We start from the raw sequence: 19,322 nt of genomic DNA, 5'->3' as shown, positions 1-19,322 counted from the left end.
GCCTTCTCCCTTCTCCGTGGGAAACTGAGGCCCGTGGGGCTTAAGGGACCGCCCCAGGGTCATCAAGCATGAAAAGAATCAGAGAGCCTTGGAGCCCAGCCCAGGACAACCCTATTATTCTCTACGGAGGCTGCTCCATTGGGGGCCACTCAACAGAGACAGATCCCAGCATTCAGACCCCAAACCCCACTTGCATATAAATGCCCTTTGGTCTGTTAAGTAGGGTGTATAGGAGCCACACAGACGGAGAGAAAGAAGGGTGTCCTCCTCAACCAGCTCCCAGGTCAGGACTCATAGTGTGCCCCGGACCCCCACCCAGGGCAGGCACCCCCACACTCATCACTCAGGGCCTCCAAAGGTGAGCATTACGCTGGAGCCCAGCCCTGCTCCAAAGGTCCACAGAGGCCTCTCAGACAGCGCCCCCACCGTCCTGGCTCCCCTCCCTGCAACAGGCACAGGTTGGAGTGAGGCCGGGGTGGGGTTTATGTCCTTTAGGAGGAAAAAAAAAACAACAACAAACCAACTCAGCCTAGCTCCAGGGTCCTTCCTGGAGGTCCTGGCTTTTTCCTTTCACCACCACCACCTGTAAACACCCCAGCTCTGACCTCCACCTTGGTCATTCTCCAGCCAGAGACTTTGACAGAGCCTGGGCTGACGTCTCCCTCACCGCAGAGACACCCCAGACGTGTGTGCGCCATGCCCCACCGGTAGGGTGTCTGAGGACAGTCACCCCACTTCCCAAACAACCCATTACGCTGAACTGCTCCGTGGAATCGCAGCACAGAGCTCACTCACGTCCACACGAGCTGAGCTCTCTGCAGACACACGCATTTGCCCTCACCACATACACCCCAATTCCACCCTGGGTCCAGTCCCACCCAAGACCCGCGTTCTGATCCCCGCTAACTACGGGGTCGCCACCCAGCCCCAGCCCCTCTGACCTGCGACGCCGGCGCCCGCGGGCTCACTGCTCGACGTGGACGGAACGGCAGCAGTCTGTCGCGGCGGCGTCCCCCGTCTCCATCCGGCCGCCAGCCCCCTCCTCCTCGGCGGCGGGCTCCCCCGGCCGCCCGCCCCGCCGCGCGCACCGTCACCGCGGCGCGCGCGCGCGCACCCCGGCCGCGGCACAAAGCGGCTCCCGCGACCCGCCGCCGCCGCCGCCCGCACACCTGGCGGGCGCGCCCCACCGCCGGAGCCGCGCACTCGCCGCCCGCAAGCCCGCGCCTGGCCCAGGCGGGGCCCTCCTGCTGCCCTCCGCGACGCCGCCGCCGGGGTCCGCGCCCAGTTCCCGGCGATGCCCACTCAGTTCGCCCGGCGCCGCAGCCGCGTAGCTGCGGGAGAATGGGAGGGAGATGGAGGGGCTGGCACGCTGGGCCGGAGAGGGCACGGGGGCGGTGGGGGTGGGTACGGCGAGTCCCGGGTGCGGCGCCGGGGATGCTCGCGTCGCTGCCGCCAGGGGACTGCCCGAGGCGGCTCCTCGGAACAAAGGCGCCGGGCGGGGCAGGCGTGCCCAAGGGACCCAGGGGAGCGGAGGAGGGGACAGCCCACCTGCCCGCAGAAGTTCCTGGGGGATGGGGCCCCGGGCGGGTGGGGAATGGAAATGGGGAAAGATCTGCGGGAAGACACTGGGGTTCTCCCCAGCTCTGCGTGCGGCGGGACTGGGGAGGGGGTGCAGTGCTCTCTGGATTTGGAAGTGGGAGGTTTCAAGGACTGCCGGAGTCCTTAAAACTGCCTCTGCCTTGGACCTGGCAGCCTGGAGCTTTCATTCATTCGCTGCACAGACATCCTCCCAGCTTCGGCCAAACCAACGATGCTCCTGAACTTGAAGGGGCTGACGGCAGGAAGGATGCCCTGTGGGGCCCCTGAAATGCTTGAGTCTTGCTCCCTAACCTCCACTAGGGGTGGCCTCTGACTATGACTTGCACATCTCAGTGATGGGAAGCTCACCCCCTCAGGACGCAGCCCACGCTGTACTCAGGCAGCTCTGGACGTTAGAAAGCCCTTCCTTTAATTGCACGGACATCTGCATCGCGTCCATTTGTTGGCCAAGGCCTCACTCTGCTCTGGCCACAAAATCTAGAACGTAGTTAGGGCCTTGTCACTGAGATTCTCCTTCCCATGTTCTTTCCCCTCCCCAGCATTTATTTAACACCTTTTGCCAGCAGCTTCTCCCTGTGGCTGCCCTCTTGTGTCCTTCAGGCAGGACTCTCAGCTCAAATGTTTCCTTCCCAGTGGGCCCTTCCCTCTCGTCCAGAGTTCCCACCCACCCGTTGGTCCATCTTTATCTGATGCCCTGTTTGAGTTTGTTCAGCACTCTGATCATCTCAGGAAATTCTCTTATCTGTGTGTCTACAGACTGTCTCTCCCACTAGAATGTGTGTCCCTTAGAGTCAGGACTCTTGTCTTCCTTAAGACAAGGCATCAAAACCCCAGGGCCTGACCTGGAGCAGGGTGGAAAGACAAAAGGAAAGCGAGTTGCCAACTCACCCTCTGAGACCTTTCAGCAGCCTGACCCGTCACCCCAAAACACAACTTGCTCAGCCATTCGAGGGTAATATCCAATATGGAATTAGCTGAGAAATGTGCTCAATCTCTGTCCACAAAATAAATGAGGAAATGATAGAGCATTCCGTGGTATATTAGTGTTAGTTGCTCAGTCATGTCTGACTCTTTGCAACCCCATGGACTGTAGCTCTCCAGGCTCTCTGTCCATGGAATTCTCCAGGCAAGACTACTGGAGTGGGTAGCCATGGCCTCCTCCAGGGGATCTTCTCAACCCAAGGATCAACCATCTGAGACAAAAGACCAGGACTTTCCCTCTGCAGCTCTGGACTCTGTCCTGAGCTCTTGAAGCCCCAAGGTGCGAGCATTTTCTTAAATCATACCCAAGCTTCAACTGGAAGCCCTCAGGTAGCTGATCTGCTCAGCCTGCTATCCAGGTGCAGACAAAATTGGAGGCTTAAAATAGACTTCTCCTTTAATTTCTGTTAAACTGTACCTTTTAGACTTGGACTTGGACTCCAGCCTCCAGGACACTTCGAGTCCAGTTCTGCCATCTTGTCCATTGGGATGGTGCCCAGGTTCCTGCCATCAGCAACATCACCAGCATGCTGTCTACAGCCTTTGTCACCAAGTCCCTCATGAACGCACTGAGCAGTCTCGGCAAGCGCAGCCCACTCATCAACCTTCCCAGCCGTGCCCGCCCCCAGCCCACACTCCTCTGTGTCACCTGTAAGGCTTTGAAGGGAAGACAAGAACAATTTCTTGCTGAAACGCAGAACCACTGTCTCCTGCTTTACCACCCCCAACCTAACTTCTAGTCTGGAAAACTAACTGGAAAAGCAAATAACGCTTTCCCCAGCAGGAGGGGTTCCCAGGGAATTCACTTGCTGCCAGTGGTCCCCTATCTCTTTCCTTGCTAAGTGCCCCCAAACCATCTCTTTAATAACAGACTCTGAAACCTGATTAGGACTGATGCTAAGCTCATTTATTTATGGTTTGTGAACTTATTTCCTCTCTGTAAAGATACAAATTACTTTCATCATCTCCCACTTTGGGGCATATGTCCTATTCTCTGAGAGGGAGTGTGCATACTGGTTGTGAGCACTGCCACTGACTCTGTGCCTCAGTTTTGTCATCTGAAAAATGGGGAGAACAACAGTACCAGATCATAGCATTGTTATGAAGGGTAGATCAATGTATGCCTGCAAAGCATTTATAACATGACATGCAATAAGTACACATAATAAGTTAGTACCACTTTCATTATATAAGAGTAATAGTTTTTTGAGTGCTTAGTCTCAGCGCTATGGCAGCCTCTTTTTCAAGTCCCTTGGGAGGTAGCCCTCTCAGATATGAAAGCTAAAGTTATTTCAAATGGCTCCATCCTATGATTGCTTCCCTCCACCATGGACTCAGCTAGGCTCCTGTGACTCTGAAAAGCATTCTTCTTCTTTGGCTCAAAAAAGGTTTTGCCTAAAGTCACCCACATGGGCAGGCGGACTCAGCCTCCTCTTCTTCCCTTGTATCTTGGGTGGGTGTAGCTGACCCACCCTGGTCTTGGAACTCGCCTCCCTTCCAGCCTTCCTACCTGTGAGCCTACATTATGTTCATTTGTCCTTCACCTGGTGCCTGCTTAATGAGCTCCTTCTCTGGGCTGCTGCTGCTGCTGCTAAGTCGCTTCAGTCGTGTCTGACTCTGTGCGACCCCATAGACGGCAGCCCACCAGGCTCCCCCGTCCCTGGGATTCTCCGGGCAAGACCTCAGAATACAGATGAGGACAAGAGGGAAAAGGGCCTGCCCTCATGGAGCTCATATTCCAGGGGAGCCACGGGCAATGAACAGATAGGCGAATAAAATAATGTCAGGTAGCACGGGAGTTTTGATGAAAGGAAAGGACGTGAGGGAGAAGCTGCTTTCCGTCAATCAGATGGTGCTCAGCCTGCAATAGGGCTTTGCAGGTTGCCTGAAACTGCAATCTGCCCTTCACGTCTGTGTCTCACCAGCGTGCTTGCAAGGCAGCCTTCTTCTCTGTCTCTGAACGCATTCACGACCTACGCTCAGGATCACATTGCCCTCCTCATACTCTTGCCTCAGGCTCGAGGGGCTTTTCAGTCTCTTCTCTGCGCTGTGTGCAGTCTGCCCTTCGGAGTTTAGAGCATTTGTCTAACCTCCTGTTTCCTGAATACCAAGACTTCCAGGTGGCCTGAGTCGCCTTTCCCAGGGTTCCTATCACTTCTCTGTGCACACGTGCTAAGTCGCTTCAGTCGTGTCCAACTCTGTGCCACTCTTTGGACTGTAGCCCACCAGGCTCCTCCGTCCGTGGGATTCTCCAGGCAAGATTACTGGAGTGGATTGCCATGCCCTCCTTCAGGAGATCTTCCCAACCCAGGGATCAAACCCACATCTCTTATGCCTCTGCATTGGCAGTCGGGTTCTTTACCACTAGTGCCACCTGGGAAACCCTATCATTTCTATATCATCGTTCAGTTAATTATTCCTCCTTGAGCAGAACTGGATCCAGAGTTCCTGTTCCCCTCGCTGCTTCCGGTACCTTCTGAAATCGTCACTGAGACAAGAGAGAGCAGACTCACTGCTCTTAGCTAAGTAGGATTCCCAGCAGATGTCTGGGGAGGTGAGGTCTACTAGCATCACAGAACCTTATTCCTGGGGCCAGTTTGGGGAGATGCAATAAGAGCATGGTCTCTGTTTACTTACTGGCCAGACCAGGGTGTTCCCCCAAATGACATTACTTCCTTTCTTCTTTTATTCAGCCAACCCTGGGAGGAAAGACCTGTTCATTCTTGGCTTCAAAAGTGACAGTGTTAGTCGCTCAGCTGTGTCTGACTCTTTGCGACCCCATGGACTATAGCCCACTAGGCTCCTCTGTTCCTGGGATTTTTCCAAGCAAGAATACTGGAGTGGGTTGCCATTCCCTTCTCCAGGGAATCTTCCCAACCCAGGGATCCAACCCAGGTCTTCTGCATTGCAGGCAGATTCTTTACCATCTGAGCCACCACAGAAGCCCCTTGGCTTCAAAGGTCCTGCTACTTTAGAAGCTGATGCAAAGAGGTTTAGATGGGGCAAGTGGGAAGAAAGCTCCAGGGTCAGGTCTAGCAGAAGCCTTGGGAAGGGGTGTGGCAGCAGCCAGGCTTCCCAGCATGTCTCCATCAAGACCGCTAACAGTTGTCCTGCCTGTCCACTGTGTGGAGGAAGGAGCCAGGGGGCCAGGGAGCAGGAATCTGGGTGCCCCTCCCCCAGACTCAGGATCCCAGCTGACTTGACAGAGGAGGGAGACAAGGCAGGGCTGGCTCTTACCCAGGTCAAAGCAGGGACTGCCCAGCAAACTTGCCAGATGCTCTTCCTCTTAAAAAGGAACCAGCCAGGCTTCCCTGGTGGTCCAGCGGTTAAGAATCCGCCTTGCCAATGCAGGGGGCACAAGTTCGATCCCTGACCCAGGAAGATTCCACATGCTGCAGAGCAACTAAGCCTGTGTACCACAACTACTGAGCCCACGTGGTGCAACTCCTGAAGCCTGTGTGTCTACAGCCTGTGCTCTGCAACAAGAGGAACCACTGCGATGAAAAGCCCGCATATTGCAACTAGGAAGTAGCCCCCACTCGACACAGCTAGAGAAAGCAGCAAGGAAGACCTAGCACGGCCATGAATAAATAAATAATTTTAAAAAGAAAAAACGGAACCAGCTCATCTCTAGGCACCATTTCACTTGAGATTCACGATCTTCCCAACAGAAGGCAGGGAAAACATGATCATACCCATTTTACAGAGGAGAAAGCAGAGGCAGTGACTTGCCTCAAATCACTCAGAATATTCTAGGCTGGATCAGCACCACAGCTGATAAACTTTCAAGGACCCTAGAAGGCCTCTCCACCACAGAAGGCAATGGTTCCCACTGGGAGTTTATGGACCAGTGTAGGGCTGGCTGTCTAACAAGGACCACCTGGAGGGGCCTGGACCCTGGCCGAAGAATGAGAGGAAGGGCAGTGGGTGCTCTTACCTGGAGGGAGACTCTAAGTCAGCACGGCTGAGGATGCGATGCTGCTGGGGGCTGTAGAGCCATTGGAAGGCTGTCAGTGTCCTCTCCTCAATCCGGAACCGTCCCTCCTGCACGTACCTGCGGGTGAGGCGGGAGAGAGTGAGGCGGTGGGCAGCCAGGGCCCTGCAGAGGTCCTCTGGGAGTTGGCCCTCCGTGCCACAAAGTGACAGATGAGAGGTACCTGTCCCCAGATACCCCTGCTCATCAGCCATAAAGTCTTATCTCCAAAGAGCCATGATTTAAATTCCCTGAAGAAGAGGCAGCTATACGGAGCAACTCAATAGATGGAAAAGCTTTCTAAGTGTTAGTTGTCTAAAGTTGAAAGGAGTCAGTCGAAAGGGTAAGTCTCCTGTCACCAGAGGCATACAAGCAGAGGCTGGGCAGAGAACACAAGCATCAGACAAGGGTCCATTCTCCAAACCCCTTATAAGACTGACACATTGGACTTCTTGAGCTCATAGCAGGAGAAAGCATGCTCTGGAGTGGGGGTCATGAGTCAGATGTCAGGATTAGATCTTCCAGAACATCAAGGGTCTCTCCCAGAGTTCCAGTCACCCTGGGGATCGACACTCAGCCCAGAGCAAGGATCAGGGAAGCTGGACCAGGCAAGGTGAACACAAAGCGATCTCATTCACTTCGGCCACCAACTCCTGATAGATTCATAAATCCATCCATTAATCCAGTATTTACTGAGCGTCTATGAGCAAAAGAGTCATAATCCTTGACATCCTGGAGCCTACAGTTTTGTGGAAAGAGAAGCCATCAATAATCACATGAACTAATATATCATTATAAACCGGCCCCCTCACACACAGTGGGACTGTCAATTGGTTACAAGCCCTCTGCTGGACAGCCTGACAACGTCTGTCTAAATTACAGTTGCAGTTCCTCTGTAATCCAGCGATCCCCCTTCAGAGAATTTATCTTCGGATTCTAGCACATGCACAAGGTTATCCGTGGCACTGTTTCTAATAACAAAAGACAAGGAATGGACCAAGCACCCATCAGTAGAGGGCTGGTTAGATAAATAACGGTGCATCCATATAGTAAAACAGTGTGCAGCCATACAGAATGTTTTTATTGAGGGCACTCCCTGTGTGCTATCATGCAAAGATCTCCAGGATACATTGCTTTATCTCTTTTTTTTTGAGTTTTTGTTTTTCTTTTTGATACATTGTTTTAAAAGGGGGGAAAAATAAAGTAAGAATTTTTATTTGTTTATCTTTACATGTAGAAATTCTGGAGACACCAAGCTAATAAAAAGTAGTTACCTAGGTGGGGGTAAGGACAAGCTGGGGGAATGCGGGGAGGGAGTAACTTTTTAACAATGTGTCTTTTTATACAGGAGAGGTATTATCTATGATTACAAATCTTTAATTATGTGTGTGCATATGAAATTACAAACTGCATAAAGTGCTATGATAAAAAACAAATTGTGCAGCCACTCTGATACTGCCTGATCAGGCACTGGCTTTGTTGAAGGAGGAGATTTCCCAGAACGAGGGTTGCTGGAGGGCAGAGGGCTTCCGTTGGTTGCTCCTATGGTCTCCCAAACCAGGGCATCTGGTGCCCACCTGTCTCCCTTCACTCTCTTCAATATGATCTGATGGGCATTTCGGGAAGATCGTCCTGGAGGAAAAGGGCAAGGCAGCCAGGTTAGATGTTCTCGCAGGGGGTTCCAATGGGACAATGTTAGTTTGCCCAGGGGACAGTGCTGGAACGCAGAGACATGGCAGGACTCAAGTGAGAGAAGGAAGAAGTATCATCTGGACCTGGGGTGGGTCAGACATGGTGAACGGGAGACAGGCAACAAAGTTTTTCCTGAGTCTGTGGTTTGTGTGGGCATCTGGCTGCAGTGTCATTCTCGCTGGACAAGAACAAGTTTAGGAGGGAAGATCACGATTTTATGACTTTCCTTTGTGGGACATGACCTTCCTCTGCTTCCTGCCTCAAGATGGCTCCTGTCCTATAAAACCTGGCTCAAAACATGACTCCTTAGAAAAAATAATAACTTGGCTCCTCCAGGAAGCCTTCCCTGATTAATCCCATCCTATTGTGATGAGTGTCTATGCCTTTCCCCATTCTCGGGCTCCTCCAAATGTGCTCCTCCTCCTTGCTCCAGCCACCCCTCCTCTCCTCTCCCCAAGGCAGGGCAGAAGGGACTGTCGTCCAGTCATTGCAGGCACCTCGGCATGGATTCCACTTCCCTTCTTCAGGTGAGAGATTTTCCACTGTAAGTCCCAGATCCCTCGTCTGTAAAATTGGAGTAATAACACCACCCACTTCGAAAGGTTGTTAAGAGGATTAAATGAGATAATTCGAGGAAAGCTCCTGCCACATGGTCATCCTTATCACCTCCCCTCTACCCCCCCCCACCCCCACCCCATCTTCATCTGTCCTCACCGGTCATCGGCTTTACCTGCTTCACTCATGACAGATAAACCCTCTCCCTACACGCTCTCCTCCAAGCTTCACATGAAATCTCTCAGAACTGGCTGATCCCATTTCAGAGACGAGGAAGAAGAGACATGGGGGATGGAAGTGAACTCGTCCAAGGTCACATACACACAGGAAGCAGCAGCCTTCTCTGGACCTTCATCCCCTGGCATCCAGTCCTCTCTCCATACACAGACACACATCCTCTCCCTCCTCCGTACCAGCCCCCACTTCCCAGCACAGATCTTGTCACCCCCTCCCCTGGCCAAAAAGGTTAGGGGCTTCCCACCACATATCAAATGTCCTCCAAACTGCTCACCTGAGAGGTCTAATTCTTCCCCACTTTGCTCCCCTCCAGTCTTTCCCACCATAACATGCCTTCCCCCAACAACTCCCACCCCTACATTCTCAATCTTTTTGTCCTTCTCTAAAGACGCCCTGCCTTTTCTAACCTCGGAGCTTTAGCTCAGGCGGTGCGCAGATCTCAGCTGCCCTCCCTCCATCTGTGTCTTGCTCCACCCTGCCCAACTGCTCAAACCACACAGCCTCTAAAAATCTGTCCCCAGCCTCCCAGAGAGCCTCCAAAGTGGTTCCAAGTTTCCGGGGATGCTTTGCTTAACCTTGATCACAACTGCTCTCTGCCGGCTCGTACGTGAGTTATTTATGTGCCTGTCTGTCTCCCTGCTAGAGTGCAAAGATTGTATCTGATCATCTCTGAAGTCCCTGTAACATTCTCACCCAGCTCCCCAGTCAACTGAGCCAGTTTGCTCTAAAAAAAATCACGACAGTCACAGTCATCAACTCACTATGTTCTTGAGAAGATTCTTCCAGAGACTGCTTTGACATAGATGATCTCCATTAATGAATCCAATTTACTAACTTAGGAGGGGGATTGGCTGCACTGATTTCATCGACTACAGGAAAACAGAACATCATCCATCCCCAGATGTCTTGCCTATAAACCTGTCTCGTACCTGAAACTCTACTGAACAGTACCCAGGAGATTAAGCACTGCAGAGGGTCAACCTTGGAAGTCACTAACAGCCATTCACACTTTAGCAGGAACCAGCTTCTCAGATTATCGCTGGGAAAGTAGGAGGCACGATCAGGGACATTGAAAGGAACAAGAAGAGAAGGAGCAGAAACCACTCACATAAGAGGCCTCCAGTGTGGAGGATGCAATCCATCACCAAAAGAGAGAAGGGTCAGGCACTTTAGAGGTTACACCTATGTTTTCAGTTGAACACTGGGGTAGGTCAGGCGGGCACTGAAACCTGAACCTTGAAATCATTTTGCTGAGTGAAAGAAGCTAGTCACAAGGGACCACGTGCTGTATGACTCCATTTATATGAAATGATGTCCAGAATAGACAGATCCATAAAGAGAGAAAGATTAGTGGTTGCTTAAGACTGGGGGTGGCGGGGAGGGGAACTGCTGAAGGTTATGGGATTTCTTTGGGGGATGATGAAAATGTTCTAAAATTGACTATGGTGATAGTTGCACAGTCCTGTAAATATACAGTCCCACTGAATTTTACACTTTGGGTAGATTGTGTGACACATGAATCCTATTTCAATAAGGCTGCTGTTAAAATGAGTGAATATCTAATAGTGCATACTGATATAAATTAATGATTGAACAATTAAATAAATGGAGAGGAAAGAGACAAACCTCACGTGCAGAAGAATTCCAAACAATATATGTAAACACTCTACCCCCAGGAAGGTGGACCACAGCTCTGCTCTGCTTAGATACGGGCTTCACAGAGTAACTTCCTTCAAAGAGTACACTATGGAGAGGGGGAGGGCAGTAACACCCACAAGCACTACTTCAGCCAGGTGGTCAAAGTCAACATCAACAAGCTTTTTTTTTTGGCCACACCCCAGCGGCACGGAAGATCTTAGGTTCCCCCTCCTCCAGGCATTGAACCTGTGCCTCTGTGGAAGCACGGAGCTCTAACCACTGGACTGTCAGGGAATTCCCTTGATAAGCTATGTTGACGTAGGGATCCTTAATACAATGTATGAAAATGACACTCTATCCTTGTGATCTTCTTCTCCCAAATTCATAATTCCAATCTAATAATGAGAAAAACATCAGATACGTCCCAGTTGAGGGACACCATCCTACAAAACAGGACCACAACTCCTCAAAACTGTCAAAGTCATCAAAAACAAGAAAAGTCCAAGAAACTGCCACAGCATAGAGAAGTAATTACATTAATTACTAAATGCCATGTGGTATCTAGATGGGACCCTATAACAGAAAAAGGACATAAGAAATCTGAATAATTTATGGGGCTTAGTCAATAATAACATATCAATATTGGTTCATTTTTGCAAGAGATGTATCATACTAGTGTAAGAAGCTAATAATGTGGAAAACTGGGTGTGGGATATATGGGAACACTGTACCATCTTCTCAAAGTTTTGGAAATCTAAAGCTGTTTTAAGGGCTTCCCTGATGGCTCAGCAGGTAAAGAATCCACCTGCAATACAGGAGACACAGGAGACTTGGGTTCGATCCCTGAGTCGGGACGATGCCCTGGAGGAGAGCATGAAAACCATTCCAGCATTCTTCCCTGGAGAATCCCAAGGACTGAGGAGACTGGCGGGCCACAGTCCAAAGGGTCACAAACAGTTGGATGCAACTGAGCAACTACATATGCACACATGCAAAGCTGTGATAAAATACAAAATTTACCAAAAAAAAAATATTAATCTCCACGATGAAGTGCTTTTGCAGATCATTGTGAAAAATATATATAATAAGCAAATCAACAAGGGGGAAAAGGACAAAGGAAATTAAATGAGTAGTTTACAAAAGTAGAAACACAAATGACCAATAAATATTAAAAAATCAACTTCTATAAGAAACGAAAATTAAAACAACAAAAAACTATTTTTCACCAGCAACATGAGCCAAGGTTTAAGTTTGTGATTAATAATTCCCAGTATGAGCAAAATTGTGGGGAATGTGCAACTCACATATCACTGGAGATAATATGTGTGTGTGTGTTAGTCACTCTGTCATACCCAACTCTCTGCAACCCCACAGATTGTACCCCACCAGGCTCCCCTGTCCATGGAATTCTCCAGGCAAGAATACTAGAGTTGGGTTGCCATTTTCTTTTCCAGCAGATCTTCCCAACCAAGGGATCAAACCCTGGTCTCCTGCATTACAGGCAGATTCTTTACCAACTGAGCCACAGGGAAGCCCATAAAATGGTGCAGTTTCTTTGGTGATCAATTTGGCATGGCACAACATACGCTTCCTTTTACTCTGTGATTTCACTTTGGAGAATACATCCAACCATTATCTTTCCACATGTTTGCATGGGTATACGTTCCCTGCAGCGAGGTTTGCAATATCAAAATATTCAGAATTCCTTGAAAGGCCATCCATAGAGGCTACACAAAGAAATTATGGTTCAACTGTGAATGGAATACTTTACAGTCAGTCAAAAGTATGTTGCCAGAGCATTCTGCACTGTTTTTCAAGTACTCACACAACCCTAGCCTGTAGCCTCTGTCAGGTTCTTCCCCCAGATCCAAAGCCCCACCATCAGAAACTGGGCAACAGGCCCTCAGACAGTAAGAGGAATGCCAAAAAGTCTTACATATTTAATAACTTGATCTGATGAACCCAACCAAATCCTAATTTAGTTTTTGGTACTTTATGGAGAATTTGGAGGAGGAACCTTCAAAGCAAGAGCTGTTCTAAAAGAGTAAGTAAACGTCAGACATATTTGTTGCCCAAAGAATATTCCCCACCCTCCTTCCCACTCAAAATTTTGTGGTTTGGGTGGAACTAACTCCAGCCCCCAGATTCCAGGGTGAGCACATGACCCAGCCTGGCCAATCTAAGCAGTCCATCCCCCAGTCCACAGTGATTGGCTGAAGGATGGCCATGTGACCCAAACTATGTCAATGAAATGACATTCTGAAACTTTCGCTAGAACCACTGAGAAAAAGAAGCTCTTTTTCCAGGTGGGTTTTGCTCATCTGGAGGGTTGCCTGCAACTCCTGAGAGCCACCTTATTTCCACAAAGGAATAAAGAGGGGACAGAAGAAAGAGAAAGGACAGAGAGAGTAGAATGTTATTTGGTGACATTACTTGAGCACTTGAATCCAGTTTTGTCTGAAACATGGAAAGTTCTTGTGTTTTCATATCTGTAAGCCAATATTCTTAAAAGGGAGCCAATACTCGCTTGTACTCTTAAGCCAATTTTAGTTGAGAAAACTGACTCAGTCTGAAATTCAGGAAGCAGAAGCCAAGGCTGATCATGTTGGGATCATGCCATGGAGTTCAGAAGGTGTCTTGTCCTCAAGAGTGCTCCCTGCCAGACAGTCTGACCACTCAAGTCATGTCTTCAGGACCTTCTCAATGCCATGGGCTTTTTTACCCAGGAGTGAAAGGTGATCCAAAACTTAATTAGGGTACTAATAATGATCTGTGCTTCATCAGGTGAACCTGATGATCACTTTGGTTGGACCCAAGATCCAACCCAGCCACACATCAGGGCAGAGAGAGTCAGAGCAGGAATCCAAGCTCTGCCCCCTTTAAGACTCTGCCTGTTTCCTCCTCCATGGAGGGGGAGGAAAGGAATCAAACTGCACAAACTGACCTGGAAGGCCCTGGGGTCCTAGGGTGGCACCTCCTCTCCAGAGAGAGGGCACTAACTCTACTTTTATCTGATTTATGTATCGGGGTTTCATCTGAAGAGTAACTCCACTGCTAAAGGGCAATTTTGATTATTTGGACCTTGATTCTTGGAACTCTTGAAGTGCAGGATGGACTGAGCAGGCTGGAAACCCACTGACCCCTCTTGCTCTGACATGCTGAGATTTTTTTGACAATGTGAACTTGGAATAGCGGCCAGGCCCAACATTCAGGAATTAAGAAGCAAAAAGGAGGAGGAGGGACTTCTCTGGTGGTCCAATGGTTAAGAATCTGCCTTGCAATGCAGGGACATGGGTTCCATGCCTGGGTGGGGAACAAAGATCCCACATGCTAAGAGTCAACTTAGCCAGTGAGCAACTACTGAGTCCTTGCACTGCAACTAGAGGGTCCACGTGCCACAATGAAAAGATCTCGCCTGTTGCAACTAAGACACAGACAAATAAGTAAATTTAAAAAAAAAAAAGAAAGAAAGAGGAGGAGTTAAGCCCCTGGGGAAATCCTGAGTTCAAACCCTGACTCTGTAACTTGCTTGCTGAGTGACCTTAATTAACTACCTTCCTTCTCTGAGCCCCAGTTTCCTCATCTGTAAGGGGTGGGGGGGGGCGGTGCCAATACCCTTCTAAAGGAAATCAACCCTGAATATTCATTGGAAGAACTGATGCTGAAGCTGAAGCTCCAATGCTTTGGCCACCTGATGCGACTCATTGGGAAAGCCCCTGATGGTGGGAAAGATTGAAGGCGGGAGGAGAAGAGGGTGGCAGAGGATGAGATGGTTAGATAGCATCACTGACTCAATGGACATGAATCTGAGCAAACTCCGGGAGATAGTGAAGGACAGAAGAGCCTGGCGTCCTGCAGTCCATGGGGTCGTAAAGAGTCAAACACGACTTAGAGTCTGAACAACAACAATACCTTCCTCTGCGTATGGCTGTAAAGAGTAACTGAATCAATGCCTGATTATGGCAGAGCCAGCAGGAAGGACTCTGGAAGCCAGGTTGCAATTATTAAGGATACTATTGTTATTCTTTGTATTCAGGCTACAGAATGTACCTGGCAAGCAGTGTCCTGGAATTCTTTTTAAGGATGCCCCTGGCCCTGGTGTGGATGGAGGATTTGAGATGGGGAGGGGTCCCAGTCAGACATTCTTAAAATCCTTCCAGGACAGGGGTGGGCTGAACAGGCTGCCCTGCATTCTAAGTCCCGCCAAGCAGAGGTCAGATCCCTGATTGAAACAGCCCTCAACATTCGGACAACCGGGACTTGGGCCCAACCCAGGTGACTCCTCGGTGATGCGTCTGAAACCTTCTTGGCCCGCAGTCTGGCAACCTGACACCGCAGGCTCTGATTTCCCAGCCCAGACAGGACTGCGGTGGGGGTAGGGGCAACGACCCAGCTACCCGGGGACCTTTTCCCTCACTTCCTAGGCTCCCCTTTATCAAACACCCCATCTCCAAGGTGCCCACCGCCGCGAGTCCTCATGTAGGTGAAGTGAGACATTTCCTTGAACAGGCGAGATGAGAATTGTAGGTTGGACCCCCTCGGGGTCCAGTCTGTGGCCCGACCCAGAGCAGCAGAAGGTTTGAGGGTAGGAAGGGGAGTCCCTCTGCACAAAGAGAGCTAACGAAGACCGAGGTCCTCCCAAAGCCTAACGTCGGGGACAGGGGCCGGGGTCCGGGCGACGATCGCTCTGGAGAACCGAGAAGACCAGGCTCGGGTCGCGGGACTGAGATGACCAGGCAGCCCGGCGCCTCTAGTTCAACCCGGCCCCGCCGCCTTCGCTCGAGAAGAAACTTCGAGCCAGCGCCCCCGCTCCTCCCCGCGCTCCGCCCGGCCTCAGCACGCGGGTTCGCGCCCGCACCAGGCCCCGCACCCCCCGGCTGCCCACTCACCAGCGCACCAGCTGCCAGCGCTTCTCCCCGGGCGCCCGGCGACCCGCCATGCTTCCCAGCCGCCGCCCGCTCCCCACCCGCCACCGGCCGCACCGTGGAAGCAGCTCCGGCTGCCGCAGGCCACTGCCGAGGGCGCGCTCCGCAGCGCGGGTCCGGCGGGCGGGGCGGGAGCGAGGCGATTCGGCCGGAGCCCGGGCGGTGCGTCCGGCCGCGCGCATCTCCCCCCGGACGGCCGCCGGCCCCGCCCTTGGAGTCGGTCCGGGCTGGGTCACCGCGCTCCTCGCCGCGGCCGAGAGACCGCAGCCGGTCCCCTCACTGCCTTCACCCACGCCCAGCCTGCCCAGAGGCGCAGCGGAGCCGACTCGCTTTGGAGCACTGGGCGAGGAGTCAGGTTCTCCAAATTCTACCTAACTTGCTGAGTGACTCGAGTGAATTCACTTAATCCCACTGTTTCACTTCCTTACGACACCTGTTCCACCTACCCAGAAAGTTATGCCCCAAAATAAACTACTATAAATGGCTTAAATAAAAACTGATGCGCCTTACTCCCCACCGATTATTATTATTGAACTATTATTGATTATTATTATTGAACTATTGAACTATTGAATTATTATAATTCAATTGATTATTGAACTATTTTATTGAACTATTATTGAACTATTTTAAGACGACAGTCATCGGCTTCCCAGGTGGTTCAGAGGTAAAGAATCTGCCTGCCAATAAAAAAGAGGCAGGACACTTCAGTTTCATCCCTGGGTCTGGAAGATCCCTTGGAGGAGGAAATGGCAATCCACTCCAGTATTCTTGCCTGGAAAATTTCATGGACAGAGGAGCCTGGCGGGTTATAGTTCCATGGGGTCACAAAGAGTTGGATAGGACTGAAACGTCTGAGCACAGTACTCACAATAAAATATTATGGCATTGGCGCAGAACGTTGCCAAACCCTAGGATCATCTCCACCCAGGCCTTCAAACTACTTCCACCCCAGAACTGTTAATTTGAGTTGAGCAGAGACCAGCCTGGCCCACAGCATCATGGGAGCCTGGTTTGAAGGAGCTGAGTGTTAGACATGTTTATAGAGACTGCACGCAGCAGAGTGCCATCCACCTGCCTCTCATGTCAGGACAGTCCACATCCTTTGAAGGAGGGAAACTTATGCAGAGAGGAGAATATCTGGCTCTGGATGTAGAGCTCTGGAAGCTTATCTTCTCATTAGGGACTGGGGGCCCCTACTCAGGAGCTTGGCACAAGTTTCCAGGGGAATCCAAATGCTACTGACATCTGTGACCATATCCATAGGCATCCTCCCCAAAAATCAAGATCACATAAATCCTGAGGATCCTTATCTGAGCTTTCCAGTAGGTCTCAACTAAAGAACTGACAGGAAGTAACAAGGCATGAAAAACCTAAACAACATGTAAAAGGAAACAGGGAAGGAGTAACAAGCAAGACTGGCAGCTCGCCTTTGACCTTAAGTATAGTGTCTAGCAGGAGGCTAGCAATTGCCTTTGAATATCCTATCTTTAAGCTTCCCCAACATAATTAACAAGAAACCAAGGAAATAGAAGGTCTAAAAACATCCCCAGATGTGTAATATGTGTATTTCAAATTAGTGAAAGATACCGTGATGTGACAATTAACCATTTACAGGGAGAAAAAAAGGCTTCTATTTCACATCACAAAGTATATTTCAGATGAATTATAAATGTAAATGTATAAATATATAAAAAGGACTCGAAAAAATACATAGGTAAGTTTTGTCATATTAAAATAAGGATGGACTTTTTAAAGCTTGGCATCAATGTCAGAAGTCTTATGGAAAGAAAGTAATGGATTTGACTAAAATAAAAATATTTAACCTTAGCACATCACAAAAGTATAGTAAGCAAAGTTAAAAGGCAAATATCAAACAGATTTAAAAATATATATGCCTGTATTTGAATATCTATATTCACAGATTATTCACAATGACAAATGAGTGGAAGCAACCCAAGTATTCATGAGTGTATTAATGAATAAGCAAAATGTGGTCTTCACATAAGATGAAATATTATTCAGCCTTAAAAAGGAAGGAAATTCTGACACATGCTACAACATGGGTGACCTTTGAAGATATTATGCTAAGTGAAATAAACAAGTCACAGAGAACAATATTGTATGAGTTCACTTCCATGAAGTACCTAGAGTACTTACATTTATAAAGACCGAAAGTAGAATGATAGTTGGCAAGGTCTGGGGTTGGAAAGGGAAGAATGGGGAGTTAGTTTTAATGGGTACAGCTTTTCAACTCTACAAGATGAAAAGAATTCTAGAAATGGTCAGTGGTGATGCTGCACAGCAATGCGAATGTATTTAATGCCATTGAATTGTACCCTTTAAAATAGTTACGAGGACGTCTCTAGTGGCTCAGTGGTAAGGCATTGGCTCACCAATGCAGGAGACACAGCTTCCATCCATGATCTGGGAAGATTTCACATATGGCAGAACAACTAAGCCCATGTATCACAACTACTGAGCCTGTGCTCTAGAGCCTGGGAGCAACGACTGTTGAACCCATGTGTGCAACTCTGGAAGCCCAGGTATCCTAGAGCCCAGCTCTGCAACAAGAGAAGCCACCACAATGAGAAGCCTGTGCGTGGCAACTAGAGAAAAGTCCACGAACAACAAAGACCCAGCAAGGCCATAAATAAACAAATAAAATTATTTGTTTTAAATAGTTACAGTAGCAAATTCTATGTTGTATATGTTTTACTATACAGTAAAAAATTTAAATGTTGAAAGCTTTTAGTATAAAGAAATAAGAAATGATAAATGTTCTAATAGAAAAAGGGGCAAAGGACATGAACAAACAATTCACAAAAGAAATATAAATAGATAGGAGACACATTTTTAAAACTTAATATTACTGGAAATTAAGCACTTGAAAATTTAAGTGTGACAGTACTTTTTTTACTTGTCAAATTTGGAACAGTTGGTTGTTGCTGAATTGTTGTTAATTATCCCTTGCAGGGCTTGTGTGGAGAAGGGAAGTGGACTCTCCCAGTTATGACTGAGACTGATATACAAATTGGTCCAACTATTGTTCATGGCAATTTGACAGTATGATCAAAAGTCAACAAATGTGTATATCCCTTGACTTAGTAATTTTCTCTTTTTGAAATTGATCCTAAGGAGATAATTAGAAATGTAAAGAAGGGACTTCCCTGGTGGTCCAGTGGTTAAGTCTCTGCTTTCCAATGCATGGGTTCAATCCCTGGTCAGGAAACTAAGATCCCACATGATGCAAGGTGTGGCCAAAATTTTAAAAGGTAAATAAAAAATAAAATTAAAAAAAAATTAAATAGATAACCTAATAAGGACCTACTGTTGACTGTGTGGATCACAATAAACTGTGGAAAATTCTTCAAGAGATGGGAATAGCAGACCACCTGACCTGCCTCTTGAGAAACCTATATGCAGGTCAGGAGGCAACAGTTAGAACTGGACATGGAACAACAGACTGGTTCCAAATAGGGAAAGGAGTACGTCAAGGCTGTATATTGTCACACTGCTTATTCAACTTCTTTTTTTTTTTTTTTTTTGGCTTATTCAACTTCTATGCAGAGTACATCATGAGAAACGCTGGGCTAGAAGAAGCACAAGCTGGAATCAAGATTGCCGGGAGAAATATCAATAACCTCAGATATGCAGATGATACCACCCTTAATGGCGGAAAGTGAAGAGGAACTAAAAAGCCTCTTGATGAAAGTGAAAGA

General features: G+C 48.9%; 1 protein-coding gene across 4 annotated transcripts in view; it reads right to left on the bottom strand.

The window, feature by feature from the left end:
• Positions 1-15,629, bottom strand: part of RAP1GAP2 (RAP1 GTPase activating protein 2) — a 217,756-nt gene extending 202,127 nt beyond the window's left edge. For 3 of the 4 annotated variants that reach the window (XR_003506667.1, XM_027516682.1, XM_027516683.1), the window contains exons 1-2: positions 15,565-15,629; positions 6,518-6,634 (exon numbers count right to left, since the gene is read on the bottom strand). Coding sequence is in view for 2 of the 4 variants with exons in the window: in XM_027516682.1 (XP_027372483.1) it covers positions 6,518-6,634; positions 15,565-15,614 (167 nt within the window). In the remaining 2 variants the exon portion in view is untranslated. Of the gene's footprint in view, positions 1-941; positions 1,038-6,517; positions 6,635-15,564 lie in introns of those variants that run through there. The other variant, XM_027516687.1, reaches the window with a different exon arrangement.
• Between the last annotated feature and the right edge of the window lie 3,693 nt (positions 15,630-19,322).

This window comes from Bos indicus x Bos taurus, chromosome 19, assembly GCF_003369695.1.
Source record: "Bos indicus x Bos taurus breed Angus x Brahman F1 hybrid chromosome 19, Bos_hybrid_MaternalHap_v2.0, whole genome shotgun sequence".
Taxonomy (NCBI): Eukaryota; Metazoa; Chordata; class Mammalia; order Artiodactyla; family Bovidae; genus Bos; species Bos indicus x Bos taurus.
The sequence above is the reverse complement of the archived record's forward strand: the minus strand, read 5'-3'. Positions and strand labels throughout refer to the sequence as shown.